At 40.9% G+C, this 23,703-nt stretch overlaps 1 protein-coding gene across 1 annotated transcript; it reads right to left on the bottom strand.

Moving 5' to 3' along the window:
• Positions 1-10,221: 10,221 nt before the first annotated feature.
• On the bottom strand, positions 10,222-23,695 carry LNP1 (leukemia NUP98 fusion partner 1). The gene is given in 7 exon segments (XM_082072419.1): positions 10,222-11,766; positions 11,769-11,907; positions 13,966-14,211; positions 20,778-21,021; positions 22,397-22,562; positions 23,091-23,190; positions 23,600-23,695. Coding segments are annotated over 4 exon segments (588 nt in total). The 5' UTR covers positions 20,928-21,021; positions 22,397-22,562; positions 23,091-23,190; positions 23,600-23,695; the 3' UTR covers positions 10,222-11,713.
• Positions 23,696-23,703: the final 8 nt, after the last annotated feature.

The raw sequence follows: 23,703 nt of genomic DNA, 5'->3' as shown, positions 1-23,703 counted from the left end.
AGGACACGTTCATGACATCTGTCTGCATCCTGTGCAAGAAACTTTTAAGAAACATGTTTTTTTTCAAGTTTGTATCCTTGCTGTGCATTGATCATCAATTTGTCAAGCTGACTCCTAGCATATGAAAATGTATCCCCCCTTATGAGAGTCTTTCATCTAGAAGAATACACAAAAACAATCACAGAGAAAAATAGTCAAAAGAGCTCATCTTACTCCTATTTGCATTAAGAGAGGAACAGCAATAACTGCAGGTGCAATACCTGAAACCATCTATAATTCATGAGTAATTGCCGATGTTTCAAGTTGATTAGAGTCCTTTGTACTAACCTAGCCCTTTGGCATGGGGAATCCAGTCCAATAAAGCCAGAAATGCCAAGTATATTAAGGGTAAGAATTTTCTCCTCAGACTTCTCCATTTCCATGTAATGATGATTCAGAACAGAGAAATCTGGGAAAAGCAGAAGGACCAGGATAATGTAGTTTGCAGACCCTGAATATTTTTCTTCTCAGGATATCACTACTTAAAATTAATCTATGCCTTGACACTGAAACCTGTGCAGTTGAGGTCTTCTACAGTATAAACATATAAAAATTTTTATCCCCATCTCCACATTGCAGATTAAGAGTCTTTGCTTATTCTTTCCTTGTCATGTATCACCTGGATGAGAGCAAAGAGGATTTTTAAGGCAGATGCCACCACAGAAATTTGAAATGTGGAATGACATTTCTTTTTACTGCGGTTCAGCTTGTGAAGCATATTTTGAATTAGAAAATAAGAGTTCACTCGCACTGGTGAAAATTATGTGCACCAACGTGGCATTTTTTGGTACAGGATGGTCAGCAACAGATTAGTCAATATCTACAACAGTGTAACTTCTTAATAGCGTCAGGCAGTGGAGAGCTCATCTAGTGTACCCACTTGGGGTCAAATACCAAACCAAGTCCTAGTTTATTTGTTGTTGCGGAAGGTGGGACATGGAAATATAAAGCAGAGGACTGTGGGAAAACAAAGGATAATCTGCTGCTTGAGGAAAGAAACGGCAGCTGCAAGAACTAGAAAGTCTCCCTGTCTCTGTTAGGTTCCTGGTCATTTCTAGATGAGTTACCTTCATGTCTATATTTGGCTGATGGTTTCTTATTTGGGAGTGTACAGTAGGAGACATATAGGTTATAGATTTATAGAAGCACCAAGCACTCAGAACAGCAAGTGAATTTTGCTGGAGCAGTTAGTTAAAATACAAAGTATTTTGAACGAATGTCGGAGCCAATAGAGTAAGCAAAAAGGTGTAGCAAATCATAATAAAATTTCCCTGGAAATAGTATCTCCTAACCTTTAGCTCACAATGTGATAACAATCATGTTTGCAAAACACTCAGAGGCTGCAGGAAAGCTACCTCAGAAATCCTCACAAAGCAGCTGGCAGCTCTGAATTCAGTGCAGTGTCTGGGATGTACGGTGATAAATGGGGCTCGTAGTTACACACTTAGTCCAGGAAATGTGGAGACGGGCTTCATTCCCAGATGCTGTCCTGCTTTTACACTAAACAAGGCGCTAGTCCCATGGGAAAAATAGTATGCAGTCAAATGATTAAATCATGTCACATAATACACATTGCGTGGGGGAACGGGAAAGGGGGCTAAACAGCCCTTCCAAAGGCACCGTTACATCCAGATTTATCCAGCTTTTGAGAGTTTAACTTTGTAAATCTAATGGTGCTCTTTTTACTTCTTCTTCTTTTTTTTTTTTTTTTTTTTTTTTATGATGCAACTTCATCTTCCTCATTGTTTTATGAATTTTTGTTCTCTCTTTCCCTCCCTGACTTGCTGCGTTCAGCACGTTCCTCGGGTGAGTCAGGAGACAGGGTTAGCCATGGGAGGACAGCAGGGTGAACAGCCCTCTGGACGGAGACACGAGGCAGAAAGAACAGCATGAGAGAATTGGCCAGTTGAGAAGTGATATGAAAGGCACCAGCTGTAGTCCAGCCTAGGGAGAAAGAGGGGAAAATGCTTTTCCAGGGGAAAAGGGGAAAGCCAGAGCAGGAGCACAGCTGTGGGAGGTGAGTGAGGAGTGACAGGGAGGTCAGAAAGACAGTGTTGCTGCGTGGCCATTGCTTCCAGCAACCCTTTTCCCCCAGCTCTTGGGCAGCACGACAGGTGACATCCTCCTGCTCCCCGTACAGAGCAGGGGTACACAGCTGTTGTGGTACCGATCTTCATCCCATGGGACACCAGGGCCAGAAAAGCTCTGGTGGAGAAAAGTTCCCCCCCACACACATTTATCACACACATGAAAGAGAAAAAGCACTAATAGAGAAGGAATCCATTCGAGCACCACAACAGTCTCTGTGTCCAGGTGCAGTATTCCCTGGAGACAAATGCTTTCCCCTCAGTCACTGCCCTCCCCAACCAGCTACTTGCAGGCATGGTCACACATTCCATCTCACTTAAACCTGGGAACTGGATCCTTCTGTCTCCTGCCTGGCTGTCATTGAGCAAACTTTCGCCCTCCGAAAGCACCTGAGTTTTACAGGATACCCACCTCAGCTCCTTGCCATCAACCCAAAACACTTCTCACCAACCAGCTCCCTCACAAAGGCATCTCTGGGCTCTCTTCATCACACTCCTCCTCAGGGATGCCCCGTTGAAATGGCCCAAACCAGCAGCCTGAGCTCCTCATCCCTGGTTTCGCTGACCTTTCTCCCAAGCCAGCTGCCAAGACACAACTGCAGCAGCACTTCAGTGTTAAGTCGCTTAGCTCTTCCTCATCTTTGCTTTAAGCCAGGAGCCTGTCCAGAGCAGGCAGAACCACATCTACAGAGCTGGGTCCCACCCAGTCCCACCTCTCCTCCAGCTTTCCCACAGCATCGAAATTTCCATCTGCCCATGAGTTCATATATATTGGCACAGGAGCCTTATAAACACAGAAGCTTAAACTTGCAGGGCAATGTCAGGTGTAATGGGATCACAGGCAGTCAGCTAAGAAGCTTTGTAGGAGAGGGCCATGGTAGGGAAACAGGGGAGTGACAGGGAGAAGGCTGTGTCAGGGCAAGAAAGTTGAGGGAAAGCAGAGAAATCTGGGGACTGCTTGAAAAACAACAGTTTGTGGCCAGGCAGGGAGGGGTGGTGAACAGAAACCTGCAATATAGTATGTACAATATGGTGCAAAGGTTTAAATGTCAGTATATATAGTGTACATATATTAGAAAGTGTGTATATATATATATATATATATATATATAGGTTGTGTGTATATAATATATATCTATGTTAGTATAATATATAATATATTAAAATATACACTATATGCATATATAGAATACATATGTATACATATATATGCATGCATACGTAAAAAGATAGTATATATATTAGATATAAATACAGTGTATATATATAAAGTTATTTGGAACCTTGGTAAACAGGCAAAACAAAAGTGAAATGACCAGGTAACTTAGCAAACCAGTGATTGGTGTAAAAATGAATGAGAGTGATTTCTAACACTGTGTCTCCTGCTGAAGTTCCCAGACAGAACATCCTCTTTCAATCAATCAAATCAATCAAGAATCTACTATCAACTTTGTTTTGAAATTCCTGTGACTTGCTTCTGTTGTTTTAAGAAATTCAGCTGGTTTTCTTCCTTTTGGTTTCTGAGTAAATGTATTGCTTTATTTGACAGAACATAGGAACTGATCACACCAACATGTCCATTTATGCTTCATTTCACAAACATGAGTAATCCCTCTGCAATTAGCATATTCATACATATTTGAAGAATGATGTTCAGTGTGGCTTCTATGTCTCCAGATTTCCTCTGAAATAATAGTAGGAGGTTGAGGACTGTAGCTCACATCAATTGTGCACACAAGCAGAGTGGTTTAAGACTCCTGGTACTCCCCAGATGCTTATTTCTGTCCCACTGAGGGATATACCCTCTGAGCAAAGCTGCCCAACAAGAGCACTTCCCTGACCTTCACCATAATGGTTCATGGCCCAGCAACGTGGCACAAACCTCCCCACATCAGTCACACTTGGAACTGGACCAGATGAAATGTGGGTGGGTGTTCCACTTGACTCATTTTGCTATAGGCGGTTGTAAAGCAGAGGTTGCTTTTGATGAATAAAGGTGTTTTGAAATGTAATTTAAAATATAGCTTGCTTTCAGCTATGTTGCATATGAAAAGTACTTTATTTTTTTTTAATAGAGTTTAAAGTTTAAAGTTTTTTAGATTTAAAGTTTTTAGATTTAAAGTTTAAAGTTAAAAGTTTTAAAGTTTGGTTGTTTTTCTTTTTTCTGGCTCACAAAGGAGAACAGGAGGAATGGAGGGGGTTTTTTTGCTAGTTAAGGCAGTGGGAGATCTGGGTTTGAAAAGTTAACCTGCACACCTGACAAGTAAAGAATAGTCATAAAACTATTAATGAAAACCTGCACAGACCTGCTAAATGTTAGTTGCACACTCTAGAAGGAAAATGCTCCTTCAAAACAAATTTTTTTTAGAAAAACAAAGGCTTTGATTAATATTTCTACGTTTACATTTATAGAATAGCATGTGCTGCTTATAAGAAAAAAGTGCTATTGCTTTTTCTCACCAAGAAAGTTCTGGCATCACATGTAATTATTCTGTTAGAATAAAGATCAAACTGCCTATACCCTGGCACAAGAAGTACATTATCTTTCCTATAACAAGGATCAGGGGAGAGTTTCCCAAAAGCTTTCTTGTATTTAACATTAAAAATACAGAAAGCAAAACTGATCACTGGGAAATGCAGCACCCTTAGTGACCATAGAGATGTTTTGGCCTACAGGAGCACCTCACCAGCTGTAGGCAGGTATTTGAGGAAGGTGTCAGAGGAGCGTGGGCAGACAATCCGTATCAGATTCTGGGTGCGAGGTGGGCAAGAGCTGGGTGAGCTCTCTCTGATGTTGTTCACCCATTGACCCCAAAGAAAGCAGCAGCCATAGTGAACCTCCATCCCTCTGCAGGGGTTGTTGCTCCTCCCTTGCCTCCAGCCTGTGCATTCAGTGAGCATGTGGGTGGGGGCACACCAGCACCTCTCTGATGGGTTAAATGAGAGAGTGTGAGCTGCATCCTCAAAACTGAGAGAAGAGGAATAGGAAGGTTTGGGAAACACCTGCAGTGAGGAGCTGCCAAGTAGTGGTTCAGCAATACAGGGTCTCAGGAGTGAGATCAAGCTGGTCATAGGGTAACTACCACAGTCCCTAATACCAGGCTAAATTCTGCCACGTGTTTCAGTGTGTTTTGATTTGCTTCATATCACCAGAAGTTGTATCTGAACAACACAGGCAAAATATGACTGTTTGGTCCTGTGTTCTTGGTTTTGTTTTTTGCTGTTGTCTCCTCCTAGCAGTGTAATTAGTTTTAATCTCAAACTGCAGTGCATGTTTGCACTCCGTATCCACAGACTCCCTCTGCTGGAAAATGGCTATATATGTTATCTAGCCGTTTACTGACAATAAGTGAAATGACTTCTAAATAATGTATTTTGTAGTAAATGCATAATATTTCTTTACACTGTCCACAGAACTGTAAAAAAATTTGACCTCTTCCTCAAACACTGGCATGTTTCTGTGACACACACAGGCAGAAGCAGTTAGGAGTCAGTTTTTATCTTCAAAGCTGGTCTCTGAACAGCTGCAACTCTTACAGTAATCTTGTAATGCATTTATCCACCAAGTAAATTTTGTTTTCTTTCTTCTTCTGTAACTGGAATCAAGCCCCGAATATTTCCTCTCTGTAATCCTAAAGGACCCTCTCATCTTGACTTCTTCGTCACAAGCAACAAGAGTCTGTCACTGACTTCACACAAGCACCTGAACACAACATGCTGAACAAGCTGGTTTCTTTAACAACCACTTTCAAATACACTGTTAAAAGCAAATGGAAGAAATTGCTAGCAAACAGGATTTTAACACAGGAATTCCTGTTATTTCCCAGGAATTTCTAGAGGTGTAGCTCATATATCACCTTAAGAAGTTAAGATTCCTGGTCCAAAACATTTACTGAATCAATTGTATTAAGGAAATGAGTATACTGTTATTAGATGAAGTTCTGCTATCATCAGAATAACTTCAGCAAGATCTAGACCAGACATAATGTTTTTTGTTTTTTTTTTTTTTTTCCCAGAAGAATGTGGTATCCAGCACTTTCTTTTTTCGCTTATTTGATACATTTGGTTCTTTGTTTGAAAGTACAGTTAGCATAGCAGTTATGCCTGCTCCTCTTGCTCCACTCCACCAACGTGTCTCAGATGCCACCTACAGAAACAATATCCAATGAGGGGAGTACTTAGTCCTTGGTCCCCTTCCTGAGGTCATCAATAAAGGCATCAACTACACCACCTAATTTATCTCTGTGGAGGGGAGAGAACCAGACTGACTGAACATTGACTAGCCAGAGGTTGGAAGAACTGTTTGCTCCTTCTCTGCAGTGGCAGCTCTGAGCCACAGACATTGAAACACTCAGCTGCTTGCAGTTCCTTCAGAGCACTGATGTTCCTCTTTTCAACAAAAAAATCATATAAAGAAGGACACACAGTGGCTGCAGCAGCTCCAGTGTGGCACATCATCTTTGGTCTTTCCATCAGTGCAAAATTTCCCTAAAAAACATTAAGGATGTTACTGGGGATTCTCTCACCTTCTAGGTAGCATCTGGTAACGTGGGATTACTGTAGCAGCTCCAACAAGCCCCAGCATTCCAGGTTTAATCAGGGTCTGGAGAAGTTGATATATAAACCCCTTCCTCTACTCTCTGCATTGCATGTAACAGAAAATAAGGCCCTGGGAGTTTGTCATAATACCTGTTTGTGAAAGCTGTGCATGCAGTGAAGTTCTGTGCTGCTGCCAGTTCAAAAGTCATAATGACAAATCACACACAGACCCAAATCTTCCTTCTTCAGAAGTTAAAGGAATTTTTATCAGTCTTAAATGCGCCTAACTCAGAATCGCTTTAGATTAGGTAATTGAATTGTAATGAGCACCCCGAATGAGTGATGAACATTATGATTGATGTTTGTTGACCATAGAGTTGAGACCTGGATTATGCTACTACATATGTTCCATGCAAAAGGTGTTAAAGGAATGAAAAATCTGCTTTTTGGAGTAGCCTCATCTCCAGCTGTGGGTTGGTGGAACTTGGCACAACAGAGAAGGAGTTCATGAACATTTTTTTTTTGCATCCCAAAATCTGGGCTGACCTGTGATTGCCACTCCTGCACAGGTGAGAGCAGCCCAAAGTTATTTTGTAGTCCCTGAGGACCTTGTTGTTGCTGCTGGGACCATCAGCCCAAAGGAATGCCCTAACCATTCCTCTGTCCCAGGCATAAACTTGTGCTAGCTGTGGAAAGGATAACCTAAAATCTGTCTGTTTTCTGACAGCTGAACTTCTCTGTATAGGAGTCCTCAGGGACTAGATCCACTGCATTTAAAATGCTTATAAGAGATATTTAAGATTCATTTTGTGCATACAGGAAGAGCAGAATATCAACTGAGATCCATTATATCAAATTGCAGGAAGGGTTGCTTTCTAAAGGGCAAAACCCCTAGCATTCACCTGATATAACAGGGTATGGTTGCAGTGAAGCCTAGGGGAACAGTGCCCGTGAATCCATCTGCTCAAGCTTTGGAACAAAAAGAGTACTCCTTTTTGATACTTCAATATCAGGAATAGGACTAATTTTTCAGGCTGAGGACCCTCTGTAAGGACTCCATAGGCTTTTTGATGGAAATTCATATGTAACTGTCACAAATTTTGGTGGGTCTTCCCCAAATATGACAGAATATTAGTCTTTGATGCTCCTTGTATCACTTCTTTCTCCTATTTTCTGTCTGGCCTTAAAGACAAGCCACAGCTGAGAGAGGGTGGTATCTTTTTCCAAAGTACAGTAGAGACTGGGCTAGGACTCAGGGGGACCCTCCTAATAGGAGTAATATTATCTGTCAATCCAACCTAAAACAACACAGTAAATGAAAATCAACACCCTACAAGCAATGTTTTCTATGATGACTGGGTTTATTTTAGCATTTGTTCATACACAGTTACCAAAAGCTCTGGCACAAAAACTGCAGGCAGGGCATTATCTATGAAGTTTGTTGGATTTCAACATCCACTTCTCTCATTGAATGACTAGATTTTGGCTGTAATATGTTTCTGGACATATTTCAAGACCTGTTTGTTTTCAGTGGTTTCGGCAGATGGCTGTGTAAACTCAAGATCCCATGATTATGATTAATTTCTGTGGGAATAATTTTGGTTGTCAGGTTTGATTGTATCTCTATGTGTTTTTATACCTCTCACATATACACTGAATGCATTCAGAGCCAGGGCTGTGTTTACCCAAATACCTTATTTTATGCTAAAGAACAAAAAAGTGCAGGCGAATGTTTTCAGGTTTTTTATATTTAATATTAGGTTTCTTTTTTTAATGGGTAGTACATTCTTGTTCAGTTATACATTCTGGTTGTTTTGTTTTATTTCTGCATTTAAATATTTCCTATTTTTTCCTAGAAAGGATTGTTGCAAGCAGGTACATAAATATAGCTATTGCTTCATTTTGCCTTTGCAGGGTCTGGAATTTTATATACTGATATGTGATATGTTAACAAATACCCCAAATTTAATTCATCCTCAAACCCATACTGCAATTAAACAATACATCAGAAGCAAGCATAAATATTTTGCTTTGGGAACGATCACCTAAAAAATGAGGTAACCACACTTGACGTCCTCTTCTTAGCCCTCTCATAAACACTGGCCTATAACTGGATCTTGCTGTTGAAATGCTTGTATGTGCCCATGCCATAACTTCCCACGGGAGCACTTCCTAGTTAGCCTGAAGCACTGGGAAGGATCCACCAAGATGAGCATTTTACCAGAGCATGGTCTCCCACCCGGGAGGCACAGCAAGTTTAAAATGTCCTTCATGTGCTTCTGAGTCAGGTCAGCTTTTGCTAGCCAGCCTGGAGTGGGAACATCAGCCGACTTCTGGTGGTTCCCCTCTCTGGTAAAACCATTTCAGGTTTCCAACATCACCTGTTAATGGGCATTTTGGAAAAGATTTTTTTCTTGGTCCCTATGTCTTTGCTTCCCACCAACTGACCTCCTTCGTGTCCAAGGTTTAGTCTGATGTAACTTGTAGCCATCCCACTCTTGAAAAGAGCAGAAAAAGCAAAGTGTTTGCCTAGGAATGGGTGTGTGTGCAGAAAACGCCTGCAGCCAGCCCTGCTGCTCTGGGAATTGGGGATGGGAATCAAGGCAGTGACTATTTTTTATGTCTGTCATGACCAAACTAGTGACCTACTGTGAAGATGAAAAACCCCTAGAGTCCTTCTGACTAGTGGCATAACCCTCTTCCACTTTCTGTGCAAATAGAAATATAAGCCACACATTTGCAATCAGATTCCTCTTTGAATTATTACCTTCCTTCCCAAATGCCCGATTCATTATGGAATAATTGTTAATTTATGTGGAGAATTATGTCATTCTATCACGCAAGTTTCAGTCTTTCTAAGTAACACTATCAGACTACATGGGACTAAACTGGAAAGGGCTGCTGGTCCAATCATGCATGATATGAAGCAAAAGAAAACACTTTTGAGTAAACATTTTTAGTGATTTAAGCAGGACAGTGTTGAGGATGTTATTTAAAGCTTCTGTTTCCAGAGTCACACCATGGGGCTGATGGGCCAGTTCAGAAAAGACACAAATACTTACATACTATGGATCCCATTGGAAAGATGGGGTTCAGTGATAGATGTGGGAGCTGTTTGCAGGCAGACCTGCTAGGCTGTACACCGGTTTTCTATTTTAGCTCTTTTTGGTGTTTTCTTTTCATCAGTGTGGTGTACAGCCAACCCATTAGTCTCACAAATGCAAGCTTTTTGCAAATTCTGTTGGGATACAGATGGACCTGTTGAGTAAAACTGGCTGGAAAACAGGAGGAGGAGGAGGAGGCTGATGCTCTGAAATCCAGGCAAATCTGATGCAGCCACAACATTCAGCTCTCATGAGATATGACAGCAGGCTCCAACAAGAAAGGACGTATGTGAGAGGCTTTATCTGAGAATAAGAGGAAAATAATCTCCATGGAAGTTTTGGCTGACAGAAGAACTTCATGAAAATTCAAGCTGTATTGGAGAGGACAGGAACTATGCACAGGAACAACATTTTTCATTGGATTTATTAATTTATAATAGATGTTACCAGTCAAGAAGCAATTTACAAGCATTAGCAAGGGTTCAATTGCTTTCTTATATATCCCCCAAAGTCCTACTTAAAAAGAAAAACAATCTTTTAATGGAGATAAGGTGTTACAAAGTTTTAAGGATGCCCTAAGCTTTTAAAAGGTTGAACATTCAAAATTAAGGCTCTAAAGTAAAATAATTAGATCTTTGTTAATTACAGAAAATCACAGGAAAATACCCAGTATACTTTGACTTTTGTTCATGACTTCATTAGTCTTCACTCTACTCTAACTGCATTATCCAAAGCAGGATTTCCCTATACTAGGCCTGGGGAAATTATTCCCAAAAAGGGCAGGGTTCTTCACTGCAGGGAAGACTTAGTGTTTGAAGAAGGGGGACACGTGGAGGTTGTGGGTGTGTGTATGTGTTTATGAGTATGTGGAGGTGGATTTCGTCTGCATAGAAGGAAATCTTACTTACAGTTGGTGAGATTTACACCTGAGTTCAGGAGATCTTCAGCCAGAGGAAACAGGGTTTTCCTAAGTCCTGATTACCATAGGCAGAGACAGTTCCCATTCTCTTGGTTTGGCCCTAGTTCTAGAAAAGGGAAAAAGGGGAAAAGGTTGCGATGCCTCACCCTGAATGTGTGGCAAATCCTTGAAGAAATAGTATGAAAGTATGAGAGACAGAACATCTCTGTTTTTACAGAAGAGCTTTCAGCAAGGCTCAAATTTTGATGAGGCCAAACTAGAGATGTAGCAGAAGTTGGTAGCAGATTTCCCAAAGTAGTAAATGGAGATGACAAAAGTCACAAAAGAAGCAAGACAATGAGGTTAAAATTGAGAGAAAAATTAGTTGTGTGACTGGGGAAATGGGACTGAGGACATGGGAGAGGGCTGGGGGATGCCAGAGAAGCAAGTGTCATATTGCATAGGGACAGGGAAAGCAGAGAGAAGTGAGACATCAAGGAGGTGTTGATGAGAACATGCGGGCTTCTTGTCTATTACTTTCATAAATTTGGAGTTGGGAGATTGTGAAAGCAAAAAGATACCTGTTTCCAATGCAAACCTAAGTGAATGTCAGGGCCAGGAAACAGTTGTGTGTTTATGCATATTTTTTCCTTCCAAAACCTACCAATTAGTGTGTTTGCAATTAAAACAGAAACATGACATGTCAGATGAGTCTGCACAGCTCTGTAAAACATACACGCTCTCCTCTTAAATGAACAGATATACCTCTGTCCTTCCACAATGCTAAATTTGCCTCAAACCCTCTTACACTGTTTAATTGCTAACTTGGATCTTACTACAGATACGCTCCTCCTATGACAAGGGTCATATTCCTAATGGCAAAAGACAGGAAAGCAGTAACATGGTGTCAACGATGCAGTTGAATTTTACATTTATTTTACATGTTAGGGTTTATTCTAGCTAACAGTCCTTTTCTAGTCAAAACAAAACAAGAATGCTCCCTCTGCTCTTCAAGGGAGTGTTAAAATTCATTATCTCCACGTGTTCTAGCTGCCTGTGCATAAATATCCTTTCTCAATGCTTGCTTGTGATGGAAACTGTTGTGTTTTGCAGGTAAAACTTCAGAACTTTCATCTTCTTCCCGCTCTCTCCTTGGCTCTGATTTCTCTCTGACACCCTTGTGAGACTTGCTTTTTCTCAAATGCAATCTTTCTCTTCTCTCCTTCATGCCTTCAGGTTGCTAAAAGGCAGGAAAAAAATATCAGTGACTTAAAAGTGACTCCCACATGAACAAAAAAACCTCATTGTTTTATTTCACTAGCAATGTGTAATAAAATATTCCAGTTACCTACCTCACCAAGATTTTCTCGAATTCAAGGCCCCAGCCAGCCATGCTAAAACTCAGCAAGAGGCAACGTATTTTTTTATTATATTCTGTGTATGATGGGAGAGTCACCTACCCAGAGGACTTTAGAGGGAGAGCAGACAGGAGAGGAAAAACGGAGATGCTCTGAGATTTCAGCCCAGACTCCATATTTCTGTCCTTTCACATGATCCATGCTTATGTGCCAGGAGGCTGTGCAGTGCTAGCTGCAAAGATCTCACTGAAACAAGTGCTGAAGGTGGTGAACTGTCTTTAAATCCACGCTTATAAGAGAAAAGCAATATGCAGGGAAGTAGATTAAATGGGATTTCCTTTCCCGCACTTTTATTTTAACCTGTGTGATCATGGTGATGTGAATTGCACCCGCAGAGCTCTGAATGCAAAAAAAAATGCGCTATTTGGAGATACATGTTTAAACCCACTCTCAAATTTCCTTTTAGATCTCTAACACCTATTACTCAATTCTTTGAGATTCTCAAGTCCTTCATATCTCCCAAACTTCAATGGTGACTGAGGGAATGACAACAACTTAGTCTACTTGAAAAGTAATTAAAATAGAGCCCAGCACATTTCACTGCAGATTGCAGAAGGGTACCAGAATCCATGTTTTTAACTGAAATTGAAGCTGGATTTAATACATTATACTCGCTATACCTATCATACAATTATGACACACTCACAGACTTTCTAGCAAAAGGCACTTTTGAGAAATGATAAATGATAAACCAGACAACCACTAGTGAGGTTTGGCACATGGGGCAATGTGAAGTTCCAAATGAAATAAATTCTGAGTAGTTCCTAAAGGGGAAAAAAAAATGAGAGAATGCACTTAAAATCTAAATAATGGCATAACATGGTTGTCATCACCATAATTCTGCATATTCTTAGATGACTGGGCATGCAGCAACTATAATTGTGGGAGTAATCATGCAATGATGCTTCTTCTTGAAAAGAGATTTTACTTTCCCCCTTGTTGCTGCACAGAAGGTCTGCAAAGAAAACTGAAAATTACTTCTACATACCAACTGTCAGTGTCAACAAACTGAAAAAAAGATCCTTCCTTGTGTTGTTATTTGGTGCTAATGTCAAGAGTTATTCAAGCACAGCTTTTTCAATAGGGTGACTGAATTTCATAGTGTATATCTGATACTGAAAGGTGAGTTAGTGTTTATTACCTTTTCATCCATTGTATGATACGCTAGATATTATGTAACATCATAATAAAAATCTGTTAAAGTGTCATAGACAAAAAGGTTTTTATTGGCTACTTCATCATCATAAATCATACAGAAAATGGTCATGCCTTAGGACAGACTGATGGGGAGAAGATGCAATGTGGAGAGAATCCTGGGCTGGCTGCATGCCCTTACAGTGAAAATACATTCAGTCACTTAAAGCAATAGCTGCTGCTGCAGCTGTGCGGTGGCACTGAAGAAAGCAGATGGATGGATTCCCAAGGGGTAAAACAGAAGCCTCTCAAACACCACGGTGTCTGGCAGTCTTAGAGATAACATTATATATGGTTAAATTAGGTCAGCAGAAGTGAGAATGAGAGCTGGGTCTTACGGCAAAATTGAAACAAACCTGGTTTTATATTGTCATTTTTTTCGGCACAGCTGTAGAAACCTCTGAAGACATTGTCACAACCAGTGTTGTGTCTCATTTTGAGGATACACATTTTTTAATGTCTAGATGGTAACACTACATCAAGAATTGTCATACTGATGATATCACCACTTTAACCTTGTTTTTACTACTGTAAGGACCACGTAATCTGATAAATTCTAATTCAAGTTTATTTCTGCTTTTCTCCCAGCAAAGCCACAGCAATTATATCAGGGAAAAACCCGTCCTGCTTGCTGATTGTCTGGGGATTTTTTCTTCTGAAGCGATCTTAAGTTGGCTGTTACCTACCAAAGAAACTGAGCGTTTGCTTTTGAGGTGCAATTGTTTTTCAAAGGACTCTGCAAATTCCTGGATGGAGTTTGATCTTGTCTCTGAGCATGAGCTGTCTGCTGATGGTGTTCTGCTTGCCTTGCTGTGGCAGTGGCATTTGACATCTTGATCTTCTTTAAATTCCTTGGAACCCCTGAGATGGCCTGAAGATGAGCCTTTGGTAGAAGCATGAAGTCGTGTTGTATGGAAGGAAGAAAGCCTGGCCTGAAAAACAAGAGGTCTTTGCTGAGTATTAAATATTAAAGCAGAGCGCACAGGACAGATTCTTTCTACCACAGAGTGCTCTCTGAACAACGGTGCAGAAACTCCTATATCTTTCCTTTAATGTGCAGGAGAATCACGAGAATCACACTGCCAAGAGGTTTCTTTCCAGAGGCAGCAGCAGAATTTGCTTTTTATTCCTGGTTTTGAGTATCTAACTTTTGGCACCTCAATGTGTGTTTCAAATTTAAAGTGTGCTGGGTCCTCTTAGTGACCGCTGACATTAAAAGGAACTGAGACCCTCCATAACCTCAAAAACTCAGGCCTTGCATCTCACGGCAGGTTCTAGGCAAGACTCTCAACAAGTGAAGACCCAGCCTTTTCTGGCCAGATGAGCCAAACTTGACCCATGGATGCTCCAGCTCTTATCAGATGTTTGAGCATGACAGTGACCATTTCTAGCCCAGTTGTGTCAAAATTTCAGCATGACCTGCATGCAGACAAGATGCTCTGTTTCTCAGGTCTGAATTTTTTGCTGGTTTCTTAGGCATGTTTGTCCTGAACTGATAAGGAAGCACTTTCAAAGCACTGAGGGACACGTTCCTACCTGAAAAATATGAGGAAGCGGGCTTCCTATAATTACATTTGTAGGGGTAAAGTGCTGAGGGAATAGATAGTTGTTTAGTTTCCATGTTGTTTAATTCTCCCAGGCCTGACATGCAGATCAAAATTTATCTGCATCAGCTGTATTTAACTGAATGTCTGTAAAGGAGATTAAACTGATGCAGAACTGCTATGTCCTGTGGAGTCATGTATTGGTGGTTTTAGAAAGATAGACCTGTAGTAGAGATGTGTGAGAAGGCCACCACAGAGACCCAGGCATGCAACAAAGCCTGCCAGCTGTTGGTGCTCTTTTGGGGTGAGCAACTGAACACTGCTAAGATTCAGGTAGTGAAAACTGTGAGAGAGAGAGATGGGAGGTGCCAAAAATGAGGTCCCCCCGTAGGTGTCAGGGTGCTCCAGGCATACATGTTTGAATGCATTTATGTTTTGTATAAGCCTGGTGCTAAGTCGTCAGCTGCTGAGTAACCCTGAGAACCTATGCTGGCTTCAAGGGAGCTGTGACTGTTTATACAACTGAAGGTCTATCCCACAGATCCTGAAATGCTTTCTAAGAAAATCCAGGAGAAAACCCTATGTTCACAGTAGGGTTTATTTGAGGTGCTGGTGTTTTGGGATTTTTTTGGTTGGTTGGTTTTTTAAAAAATTCCAGTGGAAAGCTAAACCAACTTGGTATAGTGGCTAAACCAACTTGGTGTAGTGGCCATGTGGATCTACAAACCTCGGACTCCAAGTGACCGGAAAAATCTCCTGTATACATTTCCATTTACTCTGGCTCAGATGCTATTCTAAATGCAGCAGCACAACATGGACCTATGCAGCCTTTCTCTGAAGAGTGAGGCTGTGCATCCATATGCTCGTGACTACATCACATTAGACTGGCTTGAGGAGAGGTGCTAAAAATAAGAAATCTTACACCTGATACTGAAGAGTTTTCAGTTCATATGGTACTGGTTCAATTTCTTTTCCAGACATAATCTTACTTCAGTGACTAGTATTATCGACTGCCTCTGAGAGTAGCGGTAATGATTTCTGCCATGCTATTTTTACTTTGGTTTCAAACCAATCAATACAGATGTAATTTCTGTAAGGTCATATCGTATTGTTGTTTTAAAAAAGCATCAAAGCAATCTCATTGTGCTTGAGGCACAGAAGTATGCATTCCATGTCAAGCTCAGCAAGCTAAATGTCTTCTGTGTCATTTTAATGGCATCAACATACATAGTTTCCTAGAAATAAAAATTATGTCACTGGTATTAGTTCTTAGAGGGTTTGGGCAAAAAAATCCAGGACAGCTGAAACAGGGATGGTATTCTACCAACTGTGTTTTGAAATGTTTGTAAGTGCTTTCTTTTACTAAGACATTGCTTTTTAATTTCCCTTCACAGACAGAATTACAGTTAAGCCCTTAACAAAAGGACTGCAGTTTGCATACTGATATGGCAACAATGGTCCAGAAGAGGGACAGGCCTTCCTCTGTAGACTAAGGGTAAAGCTACACATGCATACATACCTATGCAATCATATTACGGTGACTGTTCCTCCTCTCACAGTGCCTTTGCATGATATGAACAACCATAGCTAGGAGAGCATGTCAGCATATTGCTGTTTTATGGACACAACTCTACAGAGGACAAGAGCGTTAAGACAACTGCTCAAGCATGAACATTTCATGGCGATAACTAGCACAGCACATTAGTCTTCTTTTATTTAAGACTGACTCTGTGGAGAACCGTGAGAGTCACAAAATGAAGCTCAGCGATAAGGCAAATTTGGCACTGACTTTAGATAAAATTAATGTGGCTTTCTACCTGCTTCTTAGATTTAATACATGCATTCAGTGCCAAATTGATTGCTTGGTAACACTGTAGATAAGAATGGCTGAAGACTGCTTTAATTTATGCTTCATCTCCTGAAGTCTCAGCAGCTGCTGACAATAGAGATTGCTTTTGTATCTGCACACTCATTGTCCATCCACTGCTGCTGTCCTCACTTGCCAAAGGTCTTTGAGCACAGCCCAGGTATTTGTTCCTGTCCATGCACCAGTAGCTGCCTTGTGCCTACATCTGGTACATCTTCAGCAAACTCCCCTTGGTTTCTGACTCTAAGGATCTGACCTTGAGTAGTTCTTAAACTGGAGAAGTGGGGAGGAGGTGAAACAAGGGAAAAGGCATAGGAAGGAAGAATGATAAATGCTCCTCTATGTCAAAACGGGGAACTTTTGCCAGTGCTGGGAAAGCCAGAAGCACCAAGCATGTTCTCAGAGGTTGTTTCTCACTCCCTGTAGCACTCCTTTTTTCTGCTGGAGCCTTTGTGTAAAGGCAAATCATATTCAGTGTATCTATTTACACAACAGCTAATCTTTTGCTAATTGCCCATCTAAACCACACAAAAAGTATACAAACAAAAATACTTAATGAAATTGATGTCAATGTAATTTGTCTATTCTCTTTCTCAGTTTTTGTTGAAGTCAAGGTAATTGTTTCCATCTTTGGGACTTGATGTGAGGGCTTGCACAGCTGTCAGTAAGAAAACTAATCTTCAGTGTGTTAGCCCAAGTGTTCATTGTTTGCTGAAGTTTACACAATTTTTCCAGTACTTTAAGAATATTTTGGAACATCTAACATTCAGATGCTGTCCCACAGCTTACTTTCCTTCTGAGAAGCTTATAGATAAGCAGATATTCCTTAAAAATGTTTTGCCCTAGGCTCCAACTGATCTGTAGTAACAATATTGGGGTAGATGTTCAGTCTGACTTTAGTTTAAATTAAATGTTAGTAACTTCAACAGCAGTCAGTTGTTCTGCCCCCACTCTCAGCTGTTTCTATCAGATTCTCTCCTGTGAGCAGCAATGTCTAAGGTGGATAGAGTAGTAAAACATTTATCAGTGCTCCTTTGCCTCCTGTCTTTTTCTGCAACAAAACGCCTGGGAGGTAAGAAACTGCCCGGAACCAAAATGATGGAGAATAACTAGAATGTGTCGAGAAGTTGTAGCCAGAGGCTTCAAAGAGGGTATTGCTGTTAATGTGTCTAAAGTTTGCCAGGGAGACAAGCTAAGTAAAGGAGATGGAAAGAGATTACTAACTTGGTCCTCCCCAGGTAATATTCAGTTTTGGCCCACAGTAACATATACAACTCCAATACTTTTCAAGGGAGTAAAGTTGCAAGTTTTAGCCTGTATTGCCAGTGACCCACTGAAGAAGGATGAATATAATTTTGTGTTCCCCTCTGCAAAATGGGAATGACAATAGAAAATCATTTTGTAAAACTCAACTCAATAATGTTTGTGAGGTATACTAAGATATTGGGAAAAAATAATAAAAATGGTTGTTCATTTTGGAGTTATTCTACAAAGTTTAATCCATATTTTGGAGGCCTCTACCATGATAGGATGTGACAGGAGTTTACTGTCATGTTTGAGGTGGGAGTAGTTGCTTCAATATCTTTCTACAGCACAGGAAAAACTTCAGAGAACAACTTACCAGTTTGGAGCTAAAAGTGATTTCCAGCATTACGCAAAAAAACCTTTTGTGCTATGCCACTAGCATTTTGCCATGTAATACCAACATGCCCCCGGTGCAGATGCAGTTCATGTGGGCAGGACTGCACTATTGCTGATGCACTCACTGTGTACCAGCCCTGGGTAGGAGACACAGTGTGCTGGCAGTGCTGTTTGGGAAGTACCCTTGGATCTGCACAAGGAACTTTTGCCAACAGCTGTGTCAGTCGGAGCCTGCTGACTTTGTTTTCACCCAGACAGGGGAGTCATCTCCATTTACAATGTTGAGACAGAAGAAAGGGTACACTGTGATCTGCTGCAGTGGTGTTAACTCAGAGAAGAGATGCAGTCTAAATCTCAGTTACTTTTCCTCTCGATTAATAGCACTGTTCTGATAAAATGAAGATGATACTTAACTAAAACTGATGACTGATTTGGATCTTACAGTACTTATCATTTGTAATAATGAATCTTACAGTGGTTATAATTTATTATAACTGTAAAAAACACACATCCAGGTAAAATAGCAAGTTATTGCTCTTAACAAGGAGATGCTCTTTCTGAAGGTATTTATGAGGAATTATTAGCATCCATTTGTTTAACTTCTAGATGTGTTTTAAGACATGTTTTAGTGCTCTTTACTACCAGCTAGTCAGAGATTTCCAAATTAAAAAGTTTCAGCTCAAAATTCATCCCTGAATCATAAAATCCCCAAACAAGTCTTCCCTTCTAATTCCTCCAGTAAATTTCTGGCACTGAGAAATAAAGCAGCTGGAATTTATATCTCTTGTACAATACTGCTGGAGAAAGACTCATTGAATAGTAATGTCAAAAGTCAGAGTCTTCTCTTTCTGTCAGCTAACTTAACCCAAGTTCTAGGTATGGATTCAGAGATGCACCTGTAGCAAAGTATTTGAATGGCTATTAGCTAAGTATTTAAATAGCTTCTGAACAAAGTGAGTATAAGAACATGCTTCAAATGAGATGTAGGTGTGCACATAAAAATACACACAGAAATATACACAAAGATGTGTTCAGCAACTTGCTGAATGGAAAGTGATTTAAACTAAGTTGTTACACTTCATTCTGTATTGGGGCCAAAAGAAATCACATATGCATAGGTCTCTGAAGGATAAAATTAAAATACAGTAAAATTAATTTTTAAAAAATTAATAAACATTCTGTTTTCAGGCATTCTGATGGAATCCATGAGCAAAACTCTAGCTCAGAGTCTGTCTTGTGATCTGTGACCAAGGTGAAATACAACTGTAAATAACAAATGTGGCTGATCCGTTCAAAACTAATGAATGAAGGTTATATCTCCAGCCTCTCCATGAATTCAAAGAGGGAGAGATGGTTTTGGTCTCTCTTGTTTTTCTTAGTAAATTTCTTTTTTAAAACGAAAAATCCCACAGCTTAAAACACAGCAGCTCCAGTGAAGGAGAACTTGCAAGGTGAAAATATAGCATGGCAGAAAAAGAGTTTGCAAAAGATCAGCTGTTTCTCCCCAGTATAATAGCATTTGCTTTTTTGCAGCCATAGTGATCTCAGGATATAAGTGAAAAGTGGTTTGTAAGGAAACATAGTATCTTTGGTAAGCCAGCTGATGTAGTTGGGAAAAAAGAGACAGGTTTGGGCCACCTGAACATTTTTTTTAGAGCTGAAATAAAAGCAACTGTCTTCAGGTAAAGGGCGGACTGTGAACTGCTGTTTTCAGTTTATCTTTATGGTTGTTATCAGTTAGATAGTTGTAAACTGCCTTAAAAACCTGCTTCTGTGTATGAACCCTGCCCCTTTCCCAACAATTTTGTTCATTTGAGAATAAAGAACTTACTTCTACTTTAAAATGTTACTTCACAGTACAATAAGCTTTGTTGGGTGTTGCATCCTTATCTTCAGAGTCAGATATTTTAAACCACAAGGGACTGTGTTCTCTAGCTTATATTAGAAGTTATACCTGCAAACAGTTAAATCCCAGGGAGTAAAGCATATGACTTTCTGGAGACAGTATAGTTGCAGAATTAGGTCCAAAACTTATGAATACATATGGGGTTATATAGTTTTACACATGGGAACAGACCCACTAAAGATAATGTTTACATACACCAGTTGCAAAAATGCTTTGAACTCTGACAGGTCATGCTGAGCAGACAGAACATTGTAATACATAGCTAGGCAGTTATTACACCCTCTTTACATTTCTGCTCATATTGTCACTTATCTTGGAGTTTGCCAGTTTTCTTGTATTGCAAAGGCAGCGGAAGTCTGACCCTGGCAGGCAGCTAAGTTCAAAAAACAACCAGCTGCTGCCAGTAGGAACTCAATTTCCTTGGCAAGGTGTACCATGTTCATCCTCATACATCTCTAGGTCCATGTCCCTGGAGATGGCACTTAAGTTTATGCATAAACCATGCATACACACACAGAGAAAACTGCACACAGCTCTTACCGGAAGGGAGGCTCTCCTTTCACTAAAGAGTCGCGTCTGATACTTCTTGTGGCCTCTACCCTCTTTCTCATCCTCATAGATCAAGTCATGGCCCCAGAAGCTGCTCATCCATTTTGCAAAGGAAATATCATCATCCTCTTCATATTCCATGTACAGATGCTTCAAACTTGGGGAGGTCTCCCAATCAGACAAGGAAAAGCAAGGTCAAATGCCACCACCAAGCCAATGGCCTCACACTCTTCTGCTGACAAGAGGAAGCAGAGACACAGTTTCAACCACGCTTTCTACACTCCATCCCCCCAAACCCATCCCACTGCAGCCCTGGGCACTGTCTAAACATGGAATCAATTCTTTCCCATCTCTTTTCAACAAGGTTTCTTTTAACCTTTCCATAACAGCAATGTCCAATATGACACTGCCGTAGGGGGTTGGTGGGAAGGGAAATGTGTTAGCTACTCCCTGTGTGTTGCTGTTGACTGCACCAGCTGTCAATACCAATGGAGAATTGCTCACAGTTACATGCCTGGGAGGTGCATACGTGAACCCAAAGCAGGCTTGTGATTTTGAGAAGCAGAATTGACATATTGATGGTGATCAGAAGATGGCAGAGCTGCTTGCAGAAGCCTAACTGGCTCAGTGGGAGGGACGAGAAATGGCCCACTCTTCCCACACTGACTTCCCTCCTGACTTCTATTGTCTTTGTTCTTCCTTTAGTATTCAGGAAACATGATCTGCCTAAGTAGAAGAAAGTCTAGCCTGAAGAAACTGCATGTTCATTTTTGGGTTATGACAGCCAGAGCAAACTTGCATCAGCTGCTTTTCACTAGAGACATTTCATCTGCCACATCAGGCTTATAAGAGGCCCTGTTTCACTTGAAGGCACACAGAGTAAAACATGTGTCAGATTCCTCCTCACCAGCGTGGAGTATAAGCCATATGGGCCCTGTATATACCACACTACAGAACAGAGCTGGGAACCGATTTCTGGCCCCAAGACCAAGTGGCTAGACTGGTCATATCTAGCCTACAAGGTGTTTGTGCTGTGGGTCTCCTTGAGGCTGTACATAATGCACTGTCCCTGTAATAATTTGTTGTAATTTTTGTGTCTTTTTTATTTCAAAATATTTTATATAATGTGAAAACTCTGCTGTGGCCCATAAACCCATTGTTTTTATAGTAAGGAACTGGAAGATGTGTTACATGCCTGACAGAAGGACAAGGAGAAGGGCTTTCAGGCTGTAGAGCCTGTAGGGATAGTGTTGGAAGACTGCACAGGAGGAAAAGACGCAAATCTAACTTTGTATTGGAAGCAGTCTTTGGTGTGTTCTAGGTAGATAGTGTTCTTCTGATGCCTAGGTATTGCTGTGGAGATGCTAGCTGGCCTTGGCCAGAAGTATGCCAAAAAGCTTGCTGGCAATTTAACGTAACAGTTTAGCATTAAACTCTGCTCCTTGTCCCAACCTATTTAGCAATACAGATGTAGTAAAAAACCCTCCAGTTTCATTCCTGTGGGTGTAGGGTTGAGGTTTAAGTAAAATACTCTGATGTAGAACCCTTCACTCTGAATAATAGGGATGAAGAACCATTTGGTCACGCATGCCTATGTGCCCGAGTTTTACCTCATCCAGGGCAGGCAAGGCCATGATTAGCACAAGGACCTGGAGTACATGTGTATGCAGATGGCATATCCTCAGGTGCTGCATATCAGAGCTTGGAGACACAACCAAACCTGCATCAGGCTGCTTTCTTGGCAGAGGCACAAACAGACAGAAGTGAGAGGAATACCTGCAAAACAGTTCAGTGAAAAGACACCTGAAGCAATAAAAAGGATGTGCAAGCTGATTCTCCAGGTGTGGAAACATGCTCCTGGCCATGTTCTGAGAGCTTACATTTGACTCATGTCCTCGAGGCTACCAATCTGTACAGGCAAGGCACATCTGAAGGCCTACTCTAGCTCAGAGGAAGCATCACGTGGGTGGAATTTAGGCTGTTTCAGTAGGAAGCTCTCGACCTCTTGATATGTATTTTCTATTGTATGGTTCAAGGTTCTTCCTTTCTGACATGTGAGACAGAACTGCAGCCTGTTGGGTGGAATAGGAGATGCTTCTGCCATGCTGAGACAGGTGTCAGGGAAAAGTGGGAGAGATGCTGTCCCACAGCTTTGGCAAAATATGCTTATGTTAATAGTAATAATCCATAAATTAAGGAAGACACAGCTAAGCTGTTTACTACCAGGCACCAAGATATATTAACTCAAAGTCCAGCAGTGCAAATTTTAGTTGGGCTCTTGAGACATTTGCTTTGCAGTTTTACCCCTGTTTTTCTTTTCAGTCCTTTTTTTTTTTTTTTCCTCAATGCAATATGTGTCTTCACACATATTCCTTCCATTTCCATGCCACCTGCAATGACATTTCTAGAAATAAGGTGAGTAGTGTTATATGAGTATAAAAAAGTATCAAAGATGACTCCTTTTAATCCTCAAGCAAGTGCTCCAGGAAAATAAGCGGAAACAGAAATATAAGTGTCCTCTGCCTACAGGAAAAGATGCTAAGTAGGCACAGACACACATATAATGCATATAATACAGCATATATAAAACTCTAGTATTGCATATTAAATTATTTTTATGACAGTTTCAATTAATAACTAGAAGAAAAATGGCTTTTATAGCATAGCTAATTTTGCTTCAAAACGTTCCAGCACAAAGTCAGAGAAACTTTGCACCACTCCTACACGTTAGCACTCCAGAAACTCATTCTGCACAACATAAACCCGGGCCTAAAGACACACTCAGACTTTTCAGGCCGGTGCTAACCACTTACCGAACCCCAGAGCGACTCTGCACCGTGCGGACCCCGCCGCCCCGGGACACCCTCACACGGGGGCGCCGCCGCGGGGGAGGGAGGTGGCCCTGCGGCAACACCGC

This window comes from Streptopelia decaocto, assembly GCF_964273445.1.
Source record: "Streptopelia decaocto genome assembly, chromosome: 1".
Lineage (NCBI taxonomy): Eukaryota > Metazoa > Chordata > Aves > Columbiformes > Columbidae > Streptopelia > Streptopelia decaocto.
The sequence above is the reverse complement of the archived record's forward strand: the minus strand, read 5'-3'. Positions and strand labels throughout refer to the sequence as shown.